An 18,903-nucleotide genomic window follows, 5' to 3' on the forward strand; every position below is an offset into this window, starting at 1 on the left:
ATACCAAAACTAATTTCTGTTGGATAAGTTCCACTCGAGAAAGTAAATTGTTGCATTACGTTGTTTTCTAAACAACTGCCCATTTCAAGGTTTTTCGGGACAGAAGAAAAGGAGCGTCGCTTTTCTTTTTTCCGTCCAGCATATTTCAATGAGGTGGAATGAAAAAAGACTAGTTTCACTCTCTATTCCAACTGTTGCCAATCTTCCTCGAAACAGAGAAAACGACGACCTCCGCGTAAACAATTTCCAAAACGAAAGCTGCCAAGATTTCCCCCACGTCTTTATTCTGCTACGTCCCCTTTTCCTTCCCTATCCCGACTATAATTGCCGGAGATAACTATTGCAGCATGCTGATGTGCTCCATTGGATGTTCTTCAGCTGTGGCGTAAATAGCAGCACCCCAGGTCGTCAGCTAGTTGTGAGCGAATCATTACCGGAAAGTGCTCTACACGATCCACCATCACAAGCGCTCCGAACTTTATCCCCGGTTTCACCGCCTACAGCGAATTCTAGTAGTTCAACTAGCAGATCTTGTTCACCAGTTGTACGTGCAGAAGCAATTGTTCCTGGCAAGTGGACACACATTTCTGGAAAAGTCTCCGTTCGGCCTCTGACGCCTTCTGAAACCGAATCGGTTCTTGATCGTCAACGTCAGAAAAATCGACGATCTTCTAGAAAAGGTTTCTGTGTGTTCTTGTTTGATATGTTTTTTTCTCTTATTTGGTTTGAAGTTTGAAGTTCGAATAGTTAGACCACCGATTGCATTCTTTGAATCCTTTTGCTCATTTCACTAGTTGTTAGAAATCTCAATTTTTCATTCTCAATCCATTTATAGACAAGCTCAAAATGTCGAGTCACGACGATACTCGAAGTTCTGGAGGAGGAGATGGAACAATCCATATCCCGTCTGCAGACTCAAAGGAGCCAACTCCTGAAAGTCCGGGCTCTCGTTCCAACTACGGAGAATTCTACTGGTATGTAAAAAGTGTCTAGTTTTGCCGATGCATGCGCTTTTGGCTTGGTGACAAATCTCTCACTCTCGAGATTTTTCGCCAATGTCTCTTTGAAACTCTCTATTCCCCTTACACGCCGCACATCTCTCCCCTTTGTTTGTGTTTTCCATAAGTTCTAAAATAATTATATGTTGTTTTCCAAAAAGAGACTCCCAAATCCTCTGTCTTAAGAATTGTAAGCCTCGCTAGTTTTAGTACTGAATAATAGTTCCATACAACATATTAAATTTCTTAAGTCCAACAACGGACAGTTTGAAAACGTACTCGTATACAATTCATATGAAGAAAACGGAGGAGGAAACTCATGAGTATGAAGGTGACAGTTGGTAAGTTGTTGAAAAGAAAACAAGGTTAGACTAGTCGAGAGGTTCATTAATCATTCAAAACCTCATAATACTCTTTGCCTTATAACCCGCTTGGAATACAAAAGAAATAACAATCACGCGCTGATAATCAGAGCAGCCTTTGAATACTTCAAACAAATTAAACCAACATTGAATAAGTTGCGGTGTTGCATGCAATAGCCACGTGTTTCCTCGTTAAGGGATGAGTACTCCAGGGATACTTCTGGTGAGAACAACTATCACCATACTTCTTCCTTCGATGATGATCTACTTCTCGAGATTGATAGCTCTCGCGGAGCCGCCGTTGCTCGTCTCGACCGTACTCAGGTAAATCGAATGTTTTTCTTGTTATTGAAAAACAAACATGTCTTGTTTCAGGATGACTTGAACAAGTTCCGTCAACGTATTGACAACAATGTTGAACAACAAAAAGAATACAGTGAGATGATGGCTGCTCTTCAAAACAAGGTAACATAGCCATAAAATTGATTTCAGGTCAAAATGTTATACTTTCAGGTTCATGAGTACCGTAAACACATTGCTGAGCTTGAAGGAAGAATGGTTGGAGCTCGCAACCGCATGTTGGATGATCCAAGTTCCAACGTTATGATTTTTGACAACTACGATCCAGGAAACACTTACATGTATAGTGAAATTTTCAGAATTTCCTTATAAATTTGATTTTAGTAACAATCACAACGTTGAGCTCTGGAGCCCAGCTCGTGGAAAGCGTGAGACCATTCTTGGAGGTGGTGGAGCAGGGCTCACCACTGTCAATGTTCACACTGGAGCAGGAACTGGAGGATACGGAAGTGGAGTTGCTGGGTATGGAGGAGGTCAAACAATAGCTGGTGATCCGAATGCAAACTATGAGATGATCGCTAGATTGGATGAGGAGAGAAGACGTTCGGATGAGTATAGAATGCAATGGGAGAACGAGCGTCAGAAATCATTGGTTTTGGAGGATGAGAATGATCGCTTGAGGCGAGAGTTCGAGCGTTATGCTAATGATAGTAAGGACAAGGAGAAGACATTTGTCAATCGGGAGAGAGTGAGTGGAGGTATAATTCAAGAAGTCGCTAACTACATGATTTCAGAACTTGGCTCAATATCTCAGCGACGAGCAACGCAAGATGCTCGACTTGTGGACTGAACTTCAACGTGTCCGCAAGCAATTCTCTGACTTGAAAGTTCAAACAGAAGAAGATCTTGACAAGCAAAAGTCCGAGTTCACTCGTGCACTTCGCAATGTTAGCAACATGTCTCGTAATGTGACATTCACTGGTGGAGCTGGAGATTCACTTGGTCTCTATGGATTGGATGATAGCAACGATGTCAACCGTACCACCAATAACTACGAGAAAGTTCTTATTGAAACTGTGAAGAGAATGAACACTGGAGGCGCTGGAGGTGCATCAAGTGCAGAACTTCTCGAGGAGTTGAGAAAGATTCGTGGAGGTGGCAGTTCAGAAGGGGATGCTGAGTTGCACAAGGAGTTGATGACCAAGTATGAGGAGTCCATTGAGAGAAACATTGAATTGGAGTCAAAGGGAGATGATGCTCAAAGAAAGATTGCTGAACTCGAAGCTGAACTCCGTCGTAACCGTGAAAAACTCAATGAATCTCAGAATGCATTGAAGAAACTGCATGAAATGGCTCAAGATAGTGAGAAGAACGTTGATGGAACTGTATCTATCAAAAGAACCAGATCTTTGTCACCAGGAAAGACACCACTTCCACCATCTGAGGCTCTTCGTGCTGTCCGTAACACTTTCCGCAACAAGGACAATGATATTCAACAATTGGAGAGAAAACTCAAGATTGCTGAGAGTCAAGTCAAGGAATTCCTGAACAAATTCGAGAATGCTGATGAAGCTCGTCGACGTCTCGACAAGCAATTTGCGGATGCCAAGCGTGAGATTAGCAATCTCCAAAAGAGTGTCGATGAAGCTGAACGCAACTCTCGTCGCACTGATGACAAACTGAGAGCCTCGGAGGCTGAGCGTGTTGCTGCTGAGAAAGCCAGAAAGTTCTTGGAGGATGAGCTTGCCAAATTGCAAGCCTCTTTCCAGAAGAGTTCGACCGACGACGCTCGCAAGCTCCGTGATGAGATGGATGAGCATGCAAACTCAATTCAAGAAGAGTTCAAGACTCGAATTGATGAGCTCAACCGTCGCATTGAGAATCTTCTTCGTGAAAACAACCGCTTGAAGTCTGAAGTCAACCCATTGAAGGACAAGTATCGTGATTTGGAAAATGAATACAACAGCACTCAACGTCGCATCGATGAGAGGGAGACTCAAATCAAGTACTCCGATGACATTCGTCGCAACATCCAAAAAGATTTGGATGACTTGCGTGAGAAGTACGATCGTGTCCACAGTGATAACGAAAAGATTCTTGGAGAGTTGGAACATGCTCAAAAGGCTGCTCATTTGGCTGAACAACAACTGAAGGAGATCAAGATTCAACGTGATGACTACCAAAAGCAGAAGGATGAAAATGCTCGTCATCTCTTCGACATCCGTCATAAGTTGGAGACTGAGATCAAGGGCCGTCAAGATTTGGAGAAGAATGGTGTTCGTAGCAACGATGAACTTGACAAACTCCGTCAAACCATCAGTGACTACGAGAGTCAAATCAACCTTCTTCGCCGTCACAATGATGAATTGGATACTACCATCAAGGGACATCAAGGAAAACTCACTCAATTGGAGAATGAGTTGCACTCTCGTTCTGGAGAAATCGAAAAGTTGAATGATTTGAACCAACGTCTTCAAAAGGAGAAACAAGATGTTCTCAACCAGAAACTCAAGTTGGATGGAGATATTCAAGCTCTTAAGGAGACAATTAGAAAAATGGAGAATGAGTTGGAGAAACTCAGAAATGAGAACAAGGAACTTGTTGGAAAGGAAGTTCGTGCCAGAGATGCTGCCAACCAACACTTGTCTCGTGCCAATCTTCTAAACAAGGAATTGGATGACACCAAACAAGATCTTAAGCACTCAACTGAAATCAATAAGCAGTTGGAGCAAGACATCCGTGATTTGAAGGAACGTTTAGCTAATATGGGAAGAGGTGGACGTGTTTCCCGAGACAGCACAACTACTGGAACTGATGGTGGTGCATTTGGAGATCGCAGCAGTGTTGCCGACTCTAACAGACAACGTGGAGCTGCTGGAAGCAATGTCTACATCCCAGCCGCTGAAGATATCGAGAGCAGAGGAGGAGATGAGATCACTATCCCATCATCTGGAGGTGATGTTATCCATGGCCGCGATGGACGTGATGGAAAGGATGCTACTGGACAACGTGGCACTCATACTATTGTCAACACCAAGGAAAGAATCGAGAGAATCGAAAAGAATATTCTCGATCGTTACCATGATGATGAGCTAGCTGAGCACAAGATTCGTGAGATTAATGACCGCTGGAAGAGAGAGTTGGAGCGTCTTGAGAACGATAAGGATGACTTGGAGCGCAGAATCCGTGAACTTGAAGATGAATTGTCTCAGATCGGACGTGGAAACGACAAGACTGAGAATGATATCACTGAATTGAAGAGAAAGCATGCTGCTGAAATTGACAAGCTGAAGAGTGATATCAGTGCTCTTCATGACAAACATCTGAGTGATCTTGATGATGAAAAGGAGCAATACGGAAAAGCGGTTGAGAACTTGAAATCCGTTGAGGACGATCTTCGTGATAAGCTCAACAATTTGGAGAAGCAGTTGGCTGACTCTCTTAATCGCGAGAATGAACTTGAGAGAGAGAAGAGAGATTATGATGAGAAAATCAACAATCTCTACACTCAGAACCAGAAGATCAAGGATGAGTGGGATGACTTCCGTAACGATGCTGATAAGGAAATCCAGAAATGGAAGACCGATGCATACACTGTTCGCTCTGAAGCCAAGGCTCTCGAGACCACCAACACTGCATTGAAGGCACAACTCCAAGCTGCCAATGATAGAATCGATCATTTGACAAAGACTGTCAATGATCACACCTCCAAAGTCCGCGATTGTAAGTTTCATAGATCTATTTTAACTTGGTCAGACTTAATTTTGTAAATTTCAGTAACTTCCCAAGTTCGCCGTTTGGAAGATGAACTTTCTGACAGCAAGGCTAATCTTGTCCAGAAGGAAATGGATCTTGAAAGTGCTCAGAACCGTCTCCGTTCATTGGAGGATCAATACAGTACCCTTCAAAGTGACTCCAACAAATGGAGAGGAGAATTGGACGCTGCTCTCCGTGAGAACGATGTTCTTAAGAGCAACAACACCAACATGGAGGCTGACTTGACCCGTCTCAGAAATCGTCTGAAGTCTGCTGAGGATGCATTGAAGGAGTTGAAGGCAGCTTTGAGCCATGCCAAGACTGAGAAGGAACGTCTTCAGAATGCATTCCGTGAGAAGACCAAACAGGCTGATCATTTGAACCAGTTGGCTTCTCAATTCGACACAAAATTGACCAAGCTCCGTAACGAACTTCAAGATACCAATGACAAGGTAGTATACTCATACGTTAGAAAAATAAATAATGTTTAATATTTCAGCTTATCACTTCCGATACCGAAAGAACCGCTCTTCGTAACGAGCTCCAGAAACTCAGCCAAGAGCTCAAATTCGGAAATGAGCAGATTCAACGTAAATCTGATGAGTACCAGACCATTATTGATGATTTGGCACACTCTCATCGTGTTTCTGAGGACAGTCGTCTTAATGCTCTTCAAGAGCTTGGTTAGTTTTTCAAAATAGTTGATTCTATTCAATTCATTATTACAGAAGCCAGAAAGTACGAGATCAATGACTTGACATCTCGTCTCGACAGTACTGAGCAACGGTTGACAACTCTCCAACAAGACTACATTAAGGCCGACTCCGAGAGAGATATTCTTTCGGATGCTCTCCGACGCTTCCAATCTTCTGCTAACCGCGTCATCAACTTCCACACCTTCGTTGATGGTGGAGCTGGATACGTTGATGGAGTTCCAGGAGGAGCCAGTATCATCGGTGGAGGACCATCTGCACAACGCTCGGGAGCTTACGATCCAGCCAGTGGTGGTGTTATTGGAACTGGAATCAGTGGAGGACCAGGCGGATCTGATTTCGGTCGTGAAATCGAAATAGGTCGCGGCGACTCGGATCAATCCGATGTTGCTTATCCTCGTTCAGTTCCATTCCCACCATCTGCTGACTTCAGCAGTGAACGTCCTGGCGCTACATCTGGTGAGTTTGTACTTGGTTATTGAAAAATGTAATTATTTTATTCCAGCCGGTGGACGTGTGATCAACAATCTCGATGGAACCACCACAGTCAACTTGAATGGTGGATTCGACATTGCAAACCTTGAAGGAACTCTTCAATCACTTCTCAACAAGATCGAGAAACTCGAGATGGAACGCAATGAACTCCGTGACACTTTGGCTAGAATGAAGAAGAAGACCACTGAAACTCATACTACCATCAACCAAAAGGAAACTCGCTACAGAAATATCGAGGATAATCTCCAAGACACTGAGGAAGGTGAGTAGCTGAAATGAAAATGCACTTTTCCTAAGCCAGTTTTTACAGAGAAACGTGCTCTCGAATCTCGTCTTCAATCTGCTAAGACTTTGCTTCGTTCTCAAGAGGAAGCTCTCAAGCAGAGAGATGAGGAACGTCGTCAAATGAAATCCAAGATGGTTGCCGCTGAACTTCAAGCTCGTGGAAAGGAAGCCCAACTCCGGCACTTGAATGTGAGTTTAAAAATAAAACAAGTAGTGCATTCAACCAAATCGATCTTTTTAGGAGCAACTCAAGAACTTGAGAACTGACTTGGACAACGCTCAAACCGACATTCGCTCTCTTCGCGACAAGGAGGAGCAATGGGATTCCAGCCGCTTCCAATTGGAGACCAAAATGCGTGAAAGTGATTCTGACTCCAACAAACTCCAACTCCAAATTGCATCATTCGAAAGTGAACGCCAGATCTTGACAGAAAAAATCAAGGAATTGGATGGAGCTCTTCGTTTGAGCGACTCCAAGGTTCAAGACATGAAGGATGACACTGACAAGCTCCGCCGTGAACTCAGCAAGGCTGAGAGTGTTGAAAATGAACTTCGCAAAACCATTGACATTCAAAGCAAAACTTCACATGAATACCAACTTCTCAAAGACCAACTTCTCAATACCCAAAATGAATTGAATGGTGCAAACACTCGTAAGCAACAACTCGAGAATGAACTTCTCAATGCCCGCAGCGAAGTCAGAGACTACAAACAGCGTGTCCATGATGTCAACAACCGTGTTGCTGAACTTCAACGTCAACTCCAAGACGCCAACTCTGAAAAGAATCGCGTCGAAGACAGATTCCTCTCTGTTGAGAAGGTTGTCAACACAATGAGAACCACTGAAACTGATCTCCGCCAACAACTCGAGACTGCAAAGAATGAGAAACGTGTTGCTCTCAAGGAGCTTGAAGACATCAAGAGACGTCTTACTCAATTGGAGAACGAGAGACGCAACTCTTCTCAACTTGCTGATGGATGGAAGAAAGAGAAGGCTACGCTCATGAAGAAGATTGAACTTGTAAGTTTTCACATTTTTAGGTATTAAACGAACCGATATTATTTTACAGCTTGAAAATGAGAAACGCCGTACAGACGCCGCCATCCGCGAGACTGCTCTTCAACGTGAAGCCATCGAGAAATCGTTGAATGCTATGGAGCGTGAGAACAAAGAGCTCTACAAGAACTGTGCTCAACTCCAACAGCAAATTGCACAGCTTGAGATGGAGAACGGCAACAGAATCTTGGAGCTTACCAACAAGCAGCGTGAGGAGCAAGAGAGACAACTCCTCAGAATGCGTCAAGAGAAGGGACAGGTACTGCATTAACAAATTAAGGGATTCTTAAAAATAACTATTTTCAGATCGAGAAAGTCATCGAGAATCGTGAGCGCACTCATCGCAATCGAATCAAGCAGCTCGAAGATCAAATTAATATTCTCCGTGACCAACTCGATGGCGAACGTCGTCGCAGACGTGAATATGTTGATCGCTCCATGGTCAATGACATCGGACGTCTTGGTTCCAATGTTCTTGGTATCCGTAGCAGCTATGGTGACAACAACATCGATGCAATCATTCACGGTGGAAGCCGTTCTGTTGGGTAAGTTGAGATTCCTTTAATTTAGCTGTTTTTCTTATTTCTAACATTTTGTAAGTGATTTCTCAACTAGAGCAGCTATTTCAGATTCTATCCACGTTCGACTTTCGCATCGAACCCATTGACTCCACCACTTGGAACATCCACTCCAACCCATCGCCCACACATCACCGACTTCAGAAGTGCAGTTGATGCCGGAAGCAGCTATCGCCGTCCAATCTCCACAATAGAGGATTCCGGTATGGAAGTGACATTCAATACTTATCCACCAGAAGTTTCTAAACACCAACAAAATACACCGGTTATCCGTGTGCATAGAAGTAAAAGCCGTGAGGTGTTGCATCAGGAAATCATCGAAACCAGAGAGATGCATCATCACAGAGAAGAGAACAGGAGTGATAGTCAACAGATCCATATTTCGAGTGCTGAGAACCATTAGAATTTTGAAATTTTCCACTTTAAACGTCTACCCTATGTGAACGTCCTTTTGAAACATTTTTTCCTTTTTGCCTTCTCTTACTGACCTTGCGTTATTAACCAAAAACTTCTCAAAACCTGACATCTGTCGGAAATTCTTAACAAAAGTTCAAGAATTGAGACGGGCATGTGAATTCGATTTCTCGTAGCACGAGAAACTAGTGTGTACATTCTTTTCCCTTATGTTCATCCTCACTCTGATACACCTTCTTAGTGTACAGTTCAAAGTACAGAAACTCTTACCCAATCATGTCCGTCTCATTTCTTCCAAACTACAGCAATATCAAAAGAATTCAATCCTAGTGTGCTTGGGAAACCAGTCTTAAATCAAACCCTTTTCTAGGATCGGTGTACGGCGGCTCGATTAGAGACCGCGATTCGGTCTACGGTGGTGGCGGACGTGATTCGTCGTTTGGCACACGTGCCGGAGATTCCATCTCTCGTACTGGCGTTGAGCCACGTGATCCGTCTATCGTAGAAATTCCATCGAACGAGCCAATGACTACGTCCACCCATTCTCAAGGAGGATCTCGCTATGATACCCTGGCACCTAACCGCGACGACTTGTAGACTATTCGCACCGCACACTGCTTGACCAATTCAACTTTACGCTTCCGCTTAACAAGCAACTTCACATAACCTATTGCTTCTTCAAATCGCTTTGTCTTTTTTCCTTTTCGTCTTCGTTCCCATTCTTTGATTGTTCCTCGCACAATTCGAAATTCATAAAATTTTGATTATTTCCCTTTCCGCCTCCGTTTTCTCATTTTCACGTCACAAACTTTTGTACCCCCTTCTATTTTTCTATCGTTTGACTACTGCCCCAGCACGTTTGACACTAAGTCAAACCCATTCTTTTTCATGTAAATCGCCACTCTATAGTTAGCAATCTTGATGTAATAAAGTTTGTATTTACCCAAGTCCAAGTTGAAAATTAGAGTCCAATTAAGTGAAAAGTCCAGGACAACACAAAAGTAACCGATACATCACTAACCTGGTTGGGTGGAAGACAACTGCGTCCAAAACAGCACGGGAGGAATACACGATGAATCCATTTGAGCCATTTCGGGTTGAGAGATCCATACGGCTCCTCGTTTTTTGGTTTGAAGACGGCGATGATTTCCTGAAAAGATCGAGTTTCACATACATGCATAATGAGAGAGAAGTATCATGTTCTCTAGATATTCATTATGAACTTCTTTTTTTTAGGATGTCAGGAAAAATTTTGAGATTTTTCTAGTAGACGTCATCAGTGAGTCATGGCGAGAATATGAAAACAGGAGTAGGAATTTTCGATGAAAACAACATGTTTTTCGTGTTGGTTAGTCATGATTTCTTGTCGATGACTGTTCTAGCAAAAAAAAGCCAAAAAGTGGTAACAGAGAAGAACAACTATTTTCATTAACAGACAAAGCAACTCACATCCTGCATATTCTTGACAAAATAGCTTCCACTGGATCCCTGTGCAATTCTCTGCGGGTAGTGACCATTGTGAATGGCACGGCACGCTTCGTTGAACTTCAATGAGATAGTAGCACCGACAGTTGATCCGTATGCATCACTTCCTGGAATAATGACCGGTTGTCTCGACTGCTCTTTTGTTTTTCAAAGCTATATACCTGTGTGCAAGAGCTCATCGTCAGAAGTATACGGATCGTGGTAGTCGTTTCTTCCGCCGAATTCAACGGTCGCATCGTCAGTGGTGCTTCCGAATGGCCTGTGAAGTGGTGCAGTTTGCTCAGCTCTTACTGGTCTCTCGTGTTTTGTCTTCTTCGCACGAGATCCAAGCAACCCGACGTTTTCATCACAAGTCTCCACCTCCGATTCCGACGCTCCAGATGATGACATTCTGACGGTGCGACGATTTGGAGAGATAGCCGACGACTCTGAAAAAAAATATGAATTCATGAACTGGGAAAAGCATGGCAATATAGCTAGGAAGTGATCAAATGTTACAGTCAATTAACAACTGCATAAATGTCTTCACCTCAGAAAAGAATATCTAACAGAAACATTCAGAAAAAAACTGAGGGAAAACTTGATCTGCGTCATTGCATTCTCATCACACTTCATCGTTATGTGGGAGGTAAAAAAAGACAACGATTCTAGAAAGGAAGTGTATTTTAAAGCTGTTCATCTAAGCGCCGGGGTCACAGTTTAATTGTCGATTTCACTCAAAAAAGCAGACGTAACACTATTCCGATTGAATTCATCAGATATTAGGGCTAGAAATCGAAATTGAAAATGAAACCGACGGCAAGAGAGAATGCGTCGCCTCGTCGTCTGTGTTTTCAACAAATGTCGTTGTGTTTTTGTCATATATCGCTATTGTACTTGTATGATATGAGAAAGGCGTGCGCGGTTTGATTCGATTTGATAAGATTATTTCTAATAGTGTTACTGTTCACATGTCACCTGTGAACATGTGACTTGTGATGAGTGATTTCATTTTTGCGAGTATATCATAATCTTGATTTTGTTTCAAGAGTTACCATCACTGATCTAGGGCGTTACTGACTAGTGCTCGTTCACTTTCTGAACAATATAGTGAAAGTTTTGAAGATTATCATGAATTGGACTGTTGAGTGATTCTTCTACATTCAAAACACTTAAATGTTGCTCAAAACATCGAAACACGCGCTCAGCCGGTAAAAAAGATTTCAGCATTATGTCAAGTCAATTATCGATTTGATATTTCTTTTTTTTTGCTTTTTACTTGGCTGTTTTTTAGTCTGTAGTTTGAAAAACAAATTAAATACTTACCGGAGTCGTTATGTCCGCTATTCATGGCGTGGAGCTCAATTTTGCTGAAAACTATGAAAGTTTAGTCGGAATAACACATAAGTAAGCAACATAAAGAAGAAAAACAATTATATAGTTGAGTTTTTAATTTTGTCTACCGATTTCATTACGAATATAGGGCTCAAGTTGAGATTTTCAACATTGAACGTTGCTAAACTTTAAAAAATTACTCGATAAATTTTATAAAATTAAAAAACTAATGAATAAATGCACAAATGAGCCGGAACTGGGTAAAAAATGACTCAATTGGCATAAAACACGCAACAAAAAAAAGAGTTCTCAGTGGAGCGCGTTTGCCGCGCGTCGACTCAAGAGGCCAAACGGTGTGCTGGAGAGGGAGGAGGAGGACGGTCCTCATTGACCGAGACCACCTGCTTGACCAAATTAACACACAAAAGACAAAGGGAGGAGACAATTAAATAAAAAAATAATACGGCTAGGGATTTGAAACAAACACGCAAAATATGAGTTGATGAATGATATCTGTTTTTATAAAACTATTCGGTATAGACAATACGGTAATTTTCGAAGTTCGATAGTTGTGTTCTGAAAGAATGTCAATTGATGGAAAATCAGAAAAATCAAAAAACGCATTGTTTCAGTTCAGTTTTTTTTTCAGGAATGAATCACCACCCGAGTGTATGTTTGTGTACTCTGCTGGTTTGTTATGTTCTTTTTGTACAGCAGCGCCTCATTTGGCCCTCCAATGTCACACTCCCGTGTTCGTTTCACAAATTTAGTTTTTTTCTCTCGTTTCGCAATCGTTGAAAGATCTAAGCGAGAATAAATCCCGGCCCCACTATGCGTGCCTCGATCGTCAGACCCCATTCGATCGTACGCCATTCGTCGAAGCATTACACTGTTGGAAGGGCAAATACACACTCTCCGAGCCCTCCTATCTCCTGCTCTCATTTGTAGTCTCTTCTCTTTGCCGTCGGTTTTTCTCCCCTTTTCCTACACAAACACTCCCGAGACGTCGCATATCCTCAATATCTCCGGTGCTCTTCCCGTTGCTTTTATTACTGATTGCAGACAACATTTTGTGACGTTATTTGATTATTTCAGCCGGTTGAATGTCGTCTGGAGATGCTCCGTTAGAGGCAGTGGGTGTGGAGAAGATTGGGTCTAAACCGAAAAGCAAAGAGTTCTACCCGTTTGCCTATTCATTGATAGACTCCACCAAAGATCATTACTGTTGGACTTGTCTAGGAGAAACTGTTGAGTTGTGAGTTTCATATTTCATAAAATTGTTGATACCTATCTTCTCCAGAACATGTGATCAGTGTAAAGTCGCAAGATTTTGTTCCAAGCAATGTCAAGTTTCCGGAGCTTTCGACCACAAGGTATGGTGTTTGATGTTCGATAGGGAACAATTCGAAATTCTAGAGTATAGGCTACTCAGAAAAGTATCGACCATAAGAAACAAACTTTCGATATTAATTCTTACAGTATGAGTGTGGTGCCATTCAAAAATGCGCTGACCTCAATACAGATGAGAGAATGCTGATCAGAATCATTGGTAGATACAAGGTTTGTTATCAAAACACTGTTTTCTAATAATTTTCTCTAATTTTCTAGGACATTCTCGATGGAAATGACAAGAAAATCGACGGATTCTACACTAACCGAGAAAGTGGAAGAACAGTTATGCAAATTTGGGAGCATTGCGCTGACATGAAGAAGGATGAGCATGCAATGAATGTTTTTAAGAGTATGCCGTTTCCAACTTGGTGTCTCTTATCTATTTCTTTCAGAAATTTACGACCGCGTAAAACAATTCGGTGACAAAAATTATTTGGTCGATGAAGAGGTTGCTTTTCAACTTCACTCGAGAAACTTTATCAATCGTCATAGTATTTCGAATGTCGATTACTTGAGGGAAATTGGAAAGGGATTGTACTTAGATCTCTGTCGTTACGATCATTCATGCAGACCCAACGCAGTATGTTTCTTTTTAACACGACTACTATAAGTCATATAATAAACAATTTCAGATCTACAGTTGCAATGGAACCGTCGCAAAACTGCGAGCACTTCACGACAGCGTTGATTTAGAAAATGTGGAAACAACTCACTACACTTATATCGAACTCCCTCCGTGAGTTGAAATAGAATTAAAATGAGAAAACTAGTTCTTAGCATTCCAGGTGCAAAATCCAGCGTCGTCACATGCTTAAAGAAACGTGGTATTTTGAGTGTCATTGCGAAAGATGTGAGGATCCAGAGGATAACTGGCTGACTGCTGTTATTTGTCCTGTCTGTATTTCTAAAGTAGGTTCAAGTTTAGTTGTTGGTAAAATTATATATTGGAGTTTTCAGTCTGAATTCCACAAGACAGTTAAGCTACATGGACCAGAGGCATATGCAAATCCTCAAACTTTGGAAATTGTCTGTGATAGATGTAACAATACACTCGAAAGAGTAAGTTTGTAACTTTTGTGTTATTTTTTGACACGTTTGTTTTTTTTATAGGAATATATCTTTCTCGCTTTAGATGGAATGAGGACAATTCGGAAAACAATTGAGTCCGCTGAAGATGTTTCAGTAAGCTTTTTATTTCGTATCTCAGATTTCAATATTTTTTCAGACTGAACCCGTTGAGCTTCTGAAAATCTACCAAGGAGCTTTGATGAGCTATGAACGTGTTCTGCCGATGTCGAATGCCTATTTCTGTCAGCTGATTGCTGCCATGATCCCACTTATTTCTCGTGTTAGCATGACAAAGAAAGAGCGACTTGTTGCCTCTCTGGACCTCCATTTCAAATGCGAACCATTTGTCAGATACGTATATCGTTATGCTCATCCTTCGAAAGCAATGCATTTCTTGTAAGTCCAATAATTATACTATGAATCATTTCTACTTTGCTTCTAGGCAAATGGGACAACTCCATTTAGAGCTCCACAACGATAAGGATGCTGCCAGATACCTTATTGAAGCCCATCGCATCATGGATTATCTCTTTGGAGCTGATCATTTCCTGTCAAAACAAACCAAAGGATTTATGGATCATGCTCTCTCATCGTTAATGCAATTCCAAAGAAGTTTTGTTAATGTTCTCGAAAAAGCTCCGGAAGCGAAGAAAGCATTGGAAGAAAGATTGTTGACTAAGGAAGAGAAGAAAGCTCTGAAAGATGCGGAAAAGAACAAGAAAAAGAGGAATAATAAGAAGAATAAGAAACATGCAGAAACCAATAAGAAAACCATTGACGATGATCTGGGTGACCTTCCTGAACTTGTTGCCGATTTGTAGTTCTAAAATTAGTCTTATTTTCTATATCAATTTTTTATATATTCAATTGAAATGTTTAACTTATCGTCGTTTTATACCACTAATTACTGTCTTTCTCAGATTTTGCATTCAAGAGTTCCAAAAATAAATATTCACACTCTCCCCCCTACACTATACTTTTTTCAAAAATATCACAAGCTGTTCTGAAATGGCACCGAAAACTGTCAGACAAGCAAAAATGACTGTTCGTCTGGTCTATTGTGCATCGATCAAAAATTGGCAGCTATTGTTAAGGGGCGCTGAACATTGTTTCGTTTTCTTTGAAGGAACCCAAAAATATATGAATCAATTCTGAGTCAAGACAGCAATGGCAGCACATGGGAACTGCAATAAAAACCTGGAATTGAGAAAAGTGACTGTAAATATTGGAAATTAGTTGTTAGGCGTTCATATGTCGCAAGAAACTGACAAGACATAGAAAAAATTGGTTCCTCACAAGTATTGAAGTCATTAAAACTAATTTCCAACTATGTTTCTTTTCCCTCAAACCCGAAAACGTCAGACTTCAACCCTATAACAACGCGATGTATTTTCTGGAAACGACTCGTCATCCTGTTTCCATAGTTATCACACTGAAGCCATGTGTGCGGTTCTCCTTTTATTCTCATTCGACGTAGACTTACTCGCAAGTGCTTCACACCGGAAATTAAGTCTCAAAAGTAAATCTCTTTTTTCTATTTTATCAAAAGTTTTTGTCCATTTACCAGCAAGTTTTATTTTGTTTTCTTTATGTTTCTCTCTTCATTTTCACTTTGTTGCCATTCCCTTTTAAAGAAAATGTGAATGAACTGTCAGAAATGAGGCGTGTCATGATTGTTCCCATCATGAATGGAACGGCAGAAAAAAGGCCTTAACACAATGCCTGTATTTAAAGACACATTTCCAGACAAATATGATCAGTGCTAAAAAACTGACGAAGAAACTATCGAAGAAGAAGCAGATGGGTCATTTTGTGATAATTGGTGGCGGAGGATACCTTGGAGCTAATATTATTCATCGCCTTCAAAAACATGGCTGTGAGAATAAAATTATCGTAGTTGATCCATATCCACGTGCATTCCAAACTATCAGTATTAATAGAGACAACGTAACTTTCATAAAGGTATTCCTCCACTTTCCATGTTTTACAATTATTTTTCGGTTCAGAAATCGTTTCTTGACTCTTCTCTTCTTGATGTCGTATTGAAAAACGCTGAAGCAGTATTTCATTTAGCTGCTGTTGGTCACACTGGTCTAATTGCTGTGAGTTGCTCATGTCTACGTCATGACGAATCCTCACTTTTTTAGGGAAACAAAGATTATGTTTTTGATTTCAACGTGAATGGGACCAAAATGTTGGTTCACAAATGTCAAGAACACGGTGTCTCTCGCTTTCTGTACGCTTCCAGTGTTGCAGTCTCGTTTATTGGACAACCACTGAACAATGTTTCAGAAGATGAGCCACTTCCAAGTGCAGAAAAAGTTGTTCAGAATCTCAAACTGTATAATTTAAATCTCATTTGTTTAGTACCTTGACTATTACTCTGCTTCAAAAGCTGAAGCGGAAATTTTCGTACTGTCACAATCGACTCCGAAGTTCAAAACAACTGCACTCCGGTTCAGAGGAATCTACGGACCTGAAGACCCAAACGTTACCCACAAAGTAGCAGTAAGTATTTTGGATGTGACACAATAGACAAGTTGTTATATTCTACAGACATTGATTAAAAACGGCTTATTTGTTGGAAAAGTGTCAGTACATGGAAGAGAATCTAAATCAAACGCAAGCAGTGGAGCGAATTGCGGACAAGCTTTTGAGCTGGCAGACAAAATGCTTCAAAAACCAGATGGGCTCCATGGAAGAGTAAGTTTCAATGTTTCAAAATCTAAAATTGATATTTGTTTTTACAGGCTTATTATATTATGGATGAGGAAGAAACCGGACAATATCAGTTCTGGACTCCTCTTGTGTTGGCTCTTGGAAAGACACCTCCATCAAGATTCATTCCCTATGAGCTTATGCGAGTAGTAGTCCCTCAGTTCGAACATTTATGCTACGGACTGCTAAAAACTGCACCGCTATTGACAAAGTTCGAACTCTCCATATTGGCCACGGATAACACGTATGATATAAGCCGGGCACGAAACGAACTAGGTTACAAACCGGAGCCTAGTCTTATGTCGGAGGTAGGCGATAATCATATTAAGTTTATTACTACAGAAAAATGAATTCAGGTGGCTAAATACTACCAAACGTTGGAAGAGCAATCAATTGTTTCATCTTTTACCACATGGAGGCTCATCGTCACCAGCATGTGTATTCTTTTCTTCTCCATAGCTGTTCTATATCTCATACCGCTCATTTAATCTTTCTGTGTAATCTAATTTGCTGTGCCTAATTGCTCTGTAAATAAATTCTCAATGAAAACGTGGTTTTAAACAATAATGGTATAGTTATCATCAAATGAGGTGAAAAAGCGCAAAAACTGTTTCCACGCTATCTTCATTTTGTGACAACAAATTTTTTGGTATGGATAATGGCCAGTTTGTTGGATAATTTTGTTATCGGTAATATGTTTCGTACAAGGAAAACGAAAAAAACGCATTGGTCTTTTATAGAATCAACTATAGTGAAGTGATACATTCAAACGAATGTTGGTTGAGAATTTGTTTCAAGGGAGCATTTGACACTGTACAGTTGTCATTTTTTTAAATGATAAGAAATTGCACTTTGGGAAATTTATGTCAGGCGCAAGTAGTCTGCATCAAACTGAGAGATCACAAGAAGTTCGCGCAAAAACATTTTAGCATCCTCATAGTGGTGGATATGATTGTAACTGTCTTCTTTAAATCCGCAGAACTGAGATTGAAATTTCGCATCATCTGTGTTAAAGTTGAGCATACCACTTTGAGACATTCATTCTGATTGAAAAACCGGGTTTTCAAATACTAAACACTAACGATAGATTCAAAATTTTAAATTGTATCTTTTTTACTCTTCATTAAAAATTGTTTTATAACCTATTTGAATCAGAAAAAAGGTATCCACTTTTTTTAAAAACAAGGAGATAAAAAGTTATCAGTTGAAAAGAAGCCAACCTCTTTTGAATTATCATTCTGATAGAGTGAATCGATAGATAGCCTTTTGTTACAGTCCTGTTTTTTCTCCTCTTCCTGGTAGAAGTATTTACCAGTCTCTGCATCTTCTGTGGACTCAAAAACCACAAAGTGAGAACAGAGGTCACGGCTCTTCCACGTTTTTTCGATGGAGACATTCGAGCTCTTCCCCTCCCTCACACTGTACCCGCCATCAATGTTGTAATTTTTTATAGAGCAAGAAGACCCTATTGAAAAGTGCTTCCCGCTTTTTCTAATTTTTTAAATTTATGTCATACTCTCTGAACGTTTGAATAAACAATTACTCGACAATTGGAAACATATATAATTTTATGGTCCGTTAGGAAAAAAACAATAATAGAGACTCTATCAGGAACTCAGTGACTGACCAAGATCGATACATTGGTTACTTTACGAGTTCAGTACAGACATTCTTATCATTGAAAACGCAATAACTTTTTTGATTAATTTGTAGTGGGAAAATCACAAGACTTCATTATTTTGCGATAATAATGAAATGAAAATGTTCTTTGGAATACGCAATAAAACTATTATGATTTGGAAGTAGTATCGAATGAAACTATAGTCAACATGAATTTCGAACTAGCTCAGGATTAAAGATATCGAAACAAAACTCTAATGAACTAGCAAAATCTTTTCCTCGGAATTCGATGAGACTGAGACACCCAATAAAACTACACTTTCCAAGAAGAATCATATATGATAATAA

General features: G+C 40.6%; 4 protein-coding genes across 4 annotated transcripts; 3 read left to right on the top strand and 1 right to left on the bottom strand.

Annotated features, from left to right (window-relative positions):
* Positions 1–367: 367 nt before the first annotated feature.
* GCK72_024342 (uncharacterized protein) lies at positions 368–9,555 on the top strand (the record flags this gene model as incomplete). Its single annotated transcript, XM_053735840.1, has 18 exons — positions 368–680; positions 836–974; positions 1,250–1,339; positions 1,573–1,684; positions 1,736–1,825; positions 1,874–2,001; positions 2,045–2,408; positions 2,455–5,383; positions 5,438–5,868; positions 5,916–6,099; positions 6,145–6,588; positions 6,635–6,886; positions 6,935–7,098; positions 7,151–7,930; positions 7,980–8,225; positions 8,273–8,511; positions 8,596–8,747; positions 9,329–9,555. 18 exons carry the CDS (start codon positions 368–370, stop codon positions 9,553–9,555), a joined length of 7,284 nt encoding a protein of 2,427 aa, XP_053579406.1.
* A 364-nt stretch (positions 9,556–9,919) lies between these two features.
* On the bottom strand, positions 9,920–10,833 carry GCK72_024343 (uncharacterized protein; the record flags this gene model as incomplete). Its single annotated transcript, XM_003118369.2, has 3 exons — positions 9,920–10,108; positions 10,408–10,550; positions 10,605–10,833. 3 exons carry the CDS (start codon positions 10,831–10,833, stop codon positions 9,920–9,922), a joined length of 561 nt encoding a protein of 186 aa, XP_003118417.2.
* A 2,027-nt stretch (positions 10,834–12,860) lies between these two features.
* On the top strand, positions 12,861–15,038 carry GCK72_024344 (uncharacterized protein; the record flags this gene model as incomplete). Its single annotated transcript, XM_003118240.2, has 11 exons — positions 12,861–13,012; positions 13,058–13,130; positions 13,237–13,317; positions 13,366–13,498; positions 13,542–13,729; positions 13,782–13,885; positions 13,935–14,058; positions 14,107–14,208; positions 14,260–14,331; positions 14,375–14,613; positions 14,660–15,038. 11 exons carry the CDS (start codon positions 12,861–12,863, stop codon positions 15,036–15,038), a joined length of 1,647 nt encoding a protein of 548 aa, XP_003118288.2.
* A 931-nt stretch (positions 15,039–15,969) lies between these two features.
* GCK72_024345 (uncharacterized protein) lies at positions 15,970–17,423 on the top strand (the record flags this gene model as incomplete). The annotated part of the gene is made up of 7 exons (XM_003117800.2): positions 15,970–16,179; positions 16,224–16,319; positions 16,365–16,538; positions 16,585–16,725; positions 16,774–16,920; positions 16,968–17,243; positions 17,292–17,423. The coding sequence occupies 7 exons, from the start codon at positions 15,970–15,972 to the stop codon at positions 17,421–17,423; spliced, it is 1,176 nt and encodes a 391-aa protein (XP_003117848.2).
* Between the last annotated feature and the right edge of the window lie 1,480 nt (positions 17,424–18,903).

Source organism: Caenorhabditis remanei, chromosome X (assembly GCF_010183535.1).
Source record: "Caenorhabditis remanei strain PX506 chromosome X, whole genome shotgun sequence".
Taxonomy (NCBI): domain Eukaryota; kingdom Metazoa; phylum Nematoda; class Chromadorea; order Rhabditida; family Rhabditidae; genus Caenorhabditis; species Caenorhabditis remanei.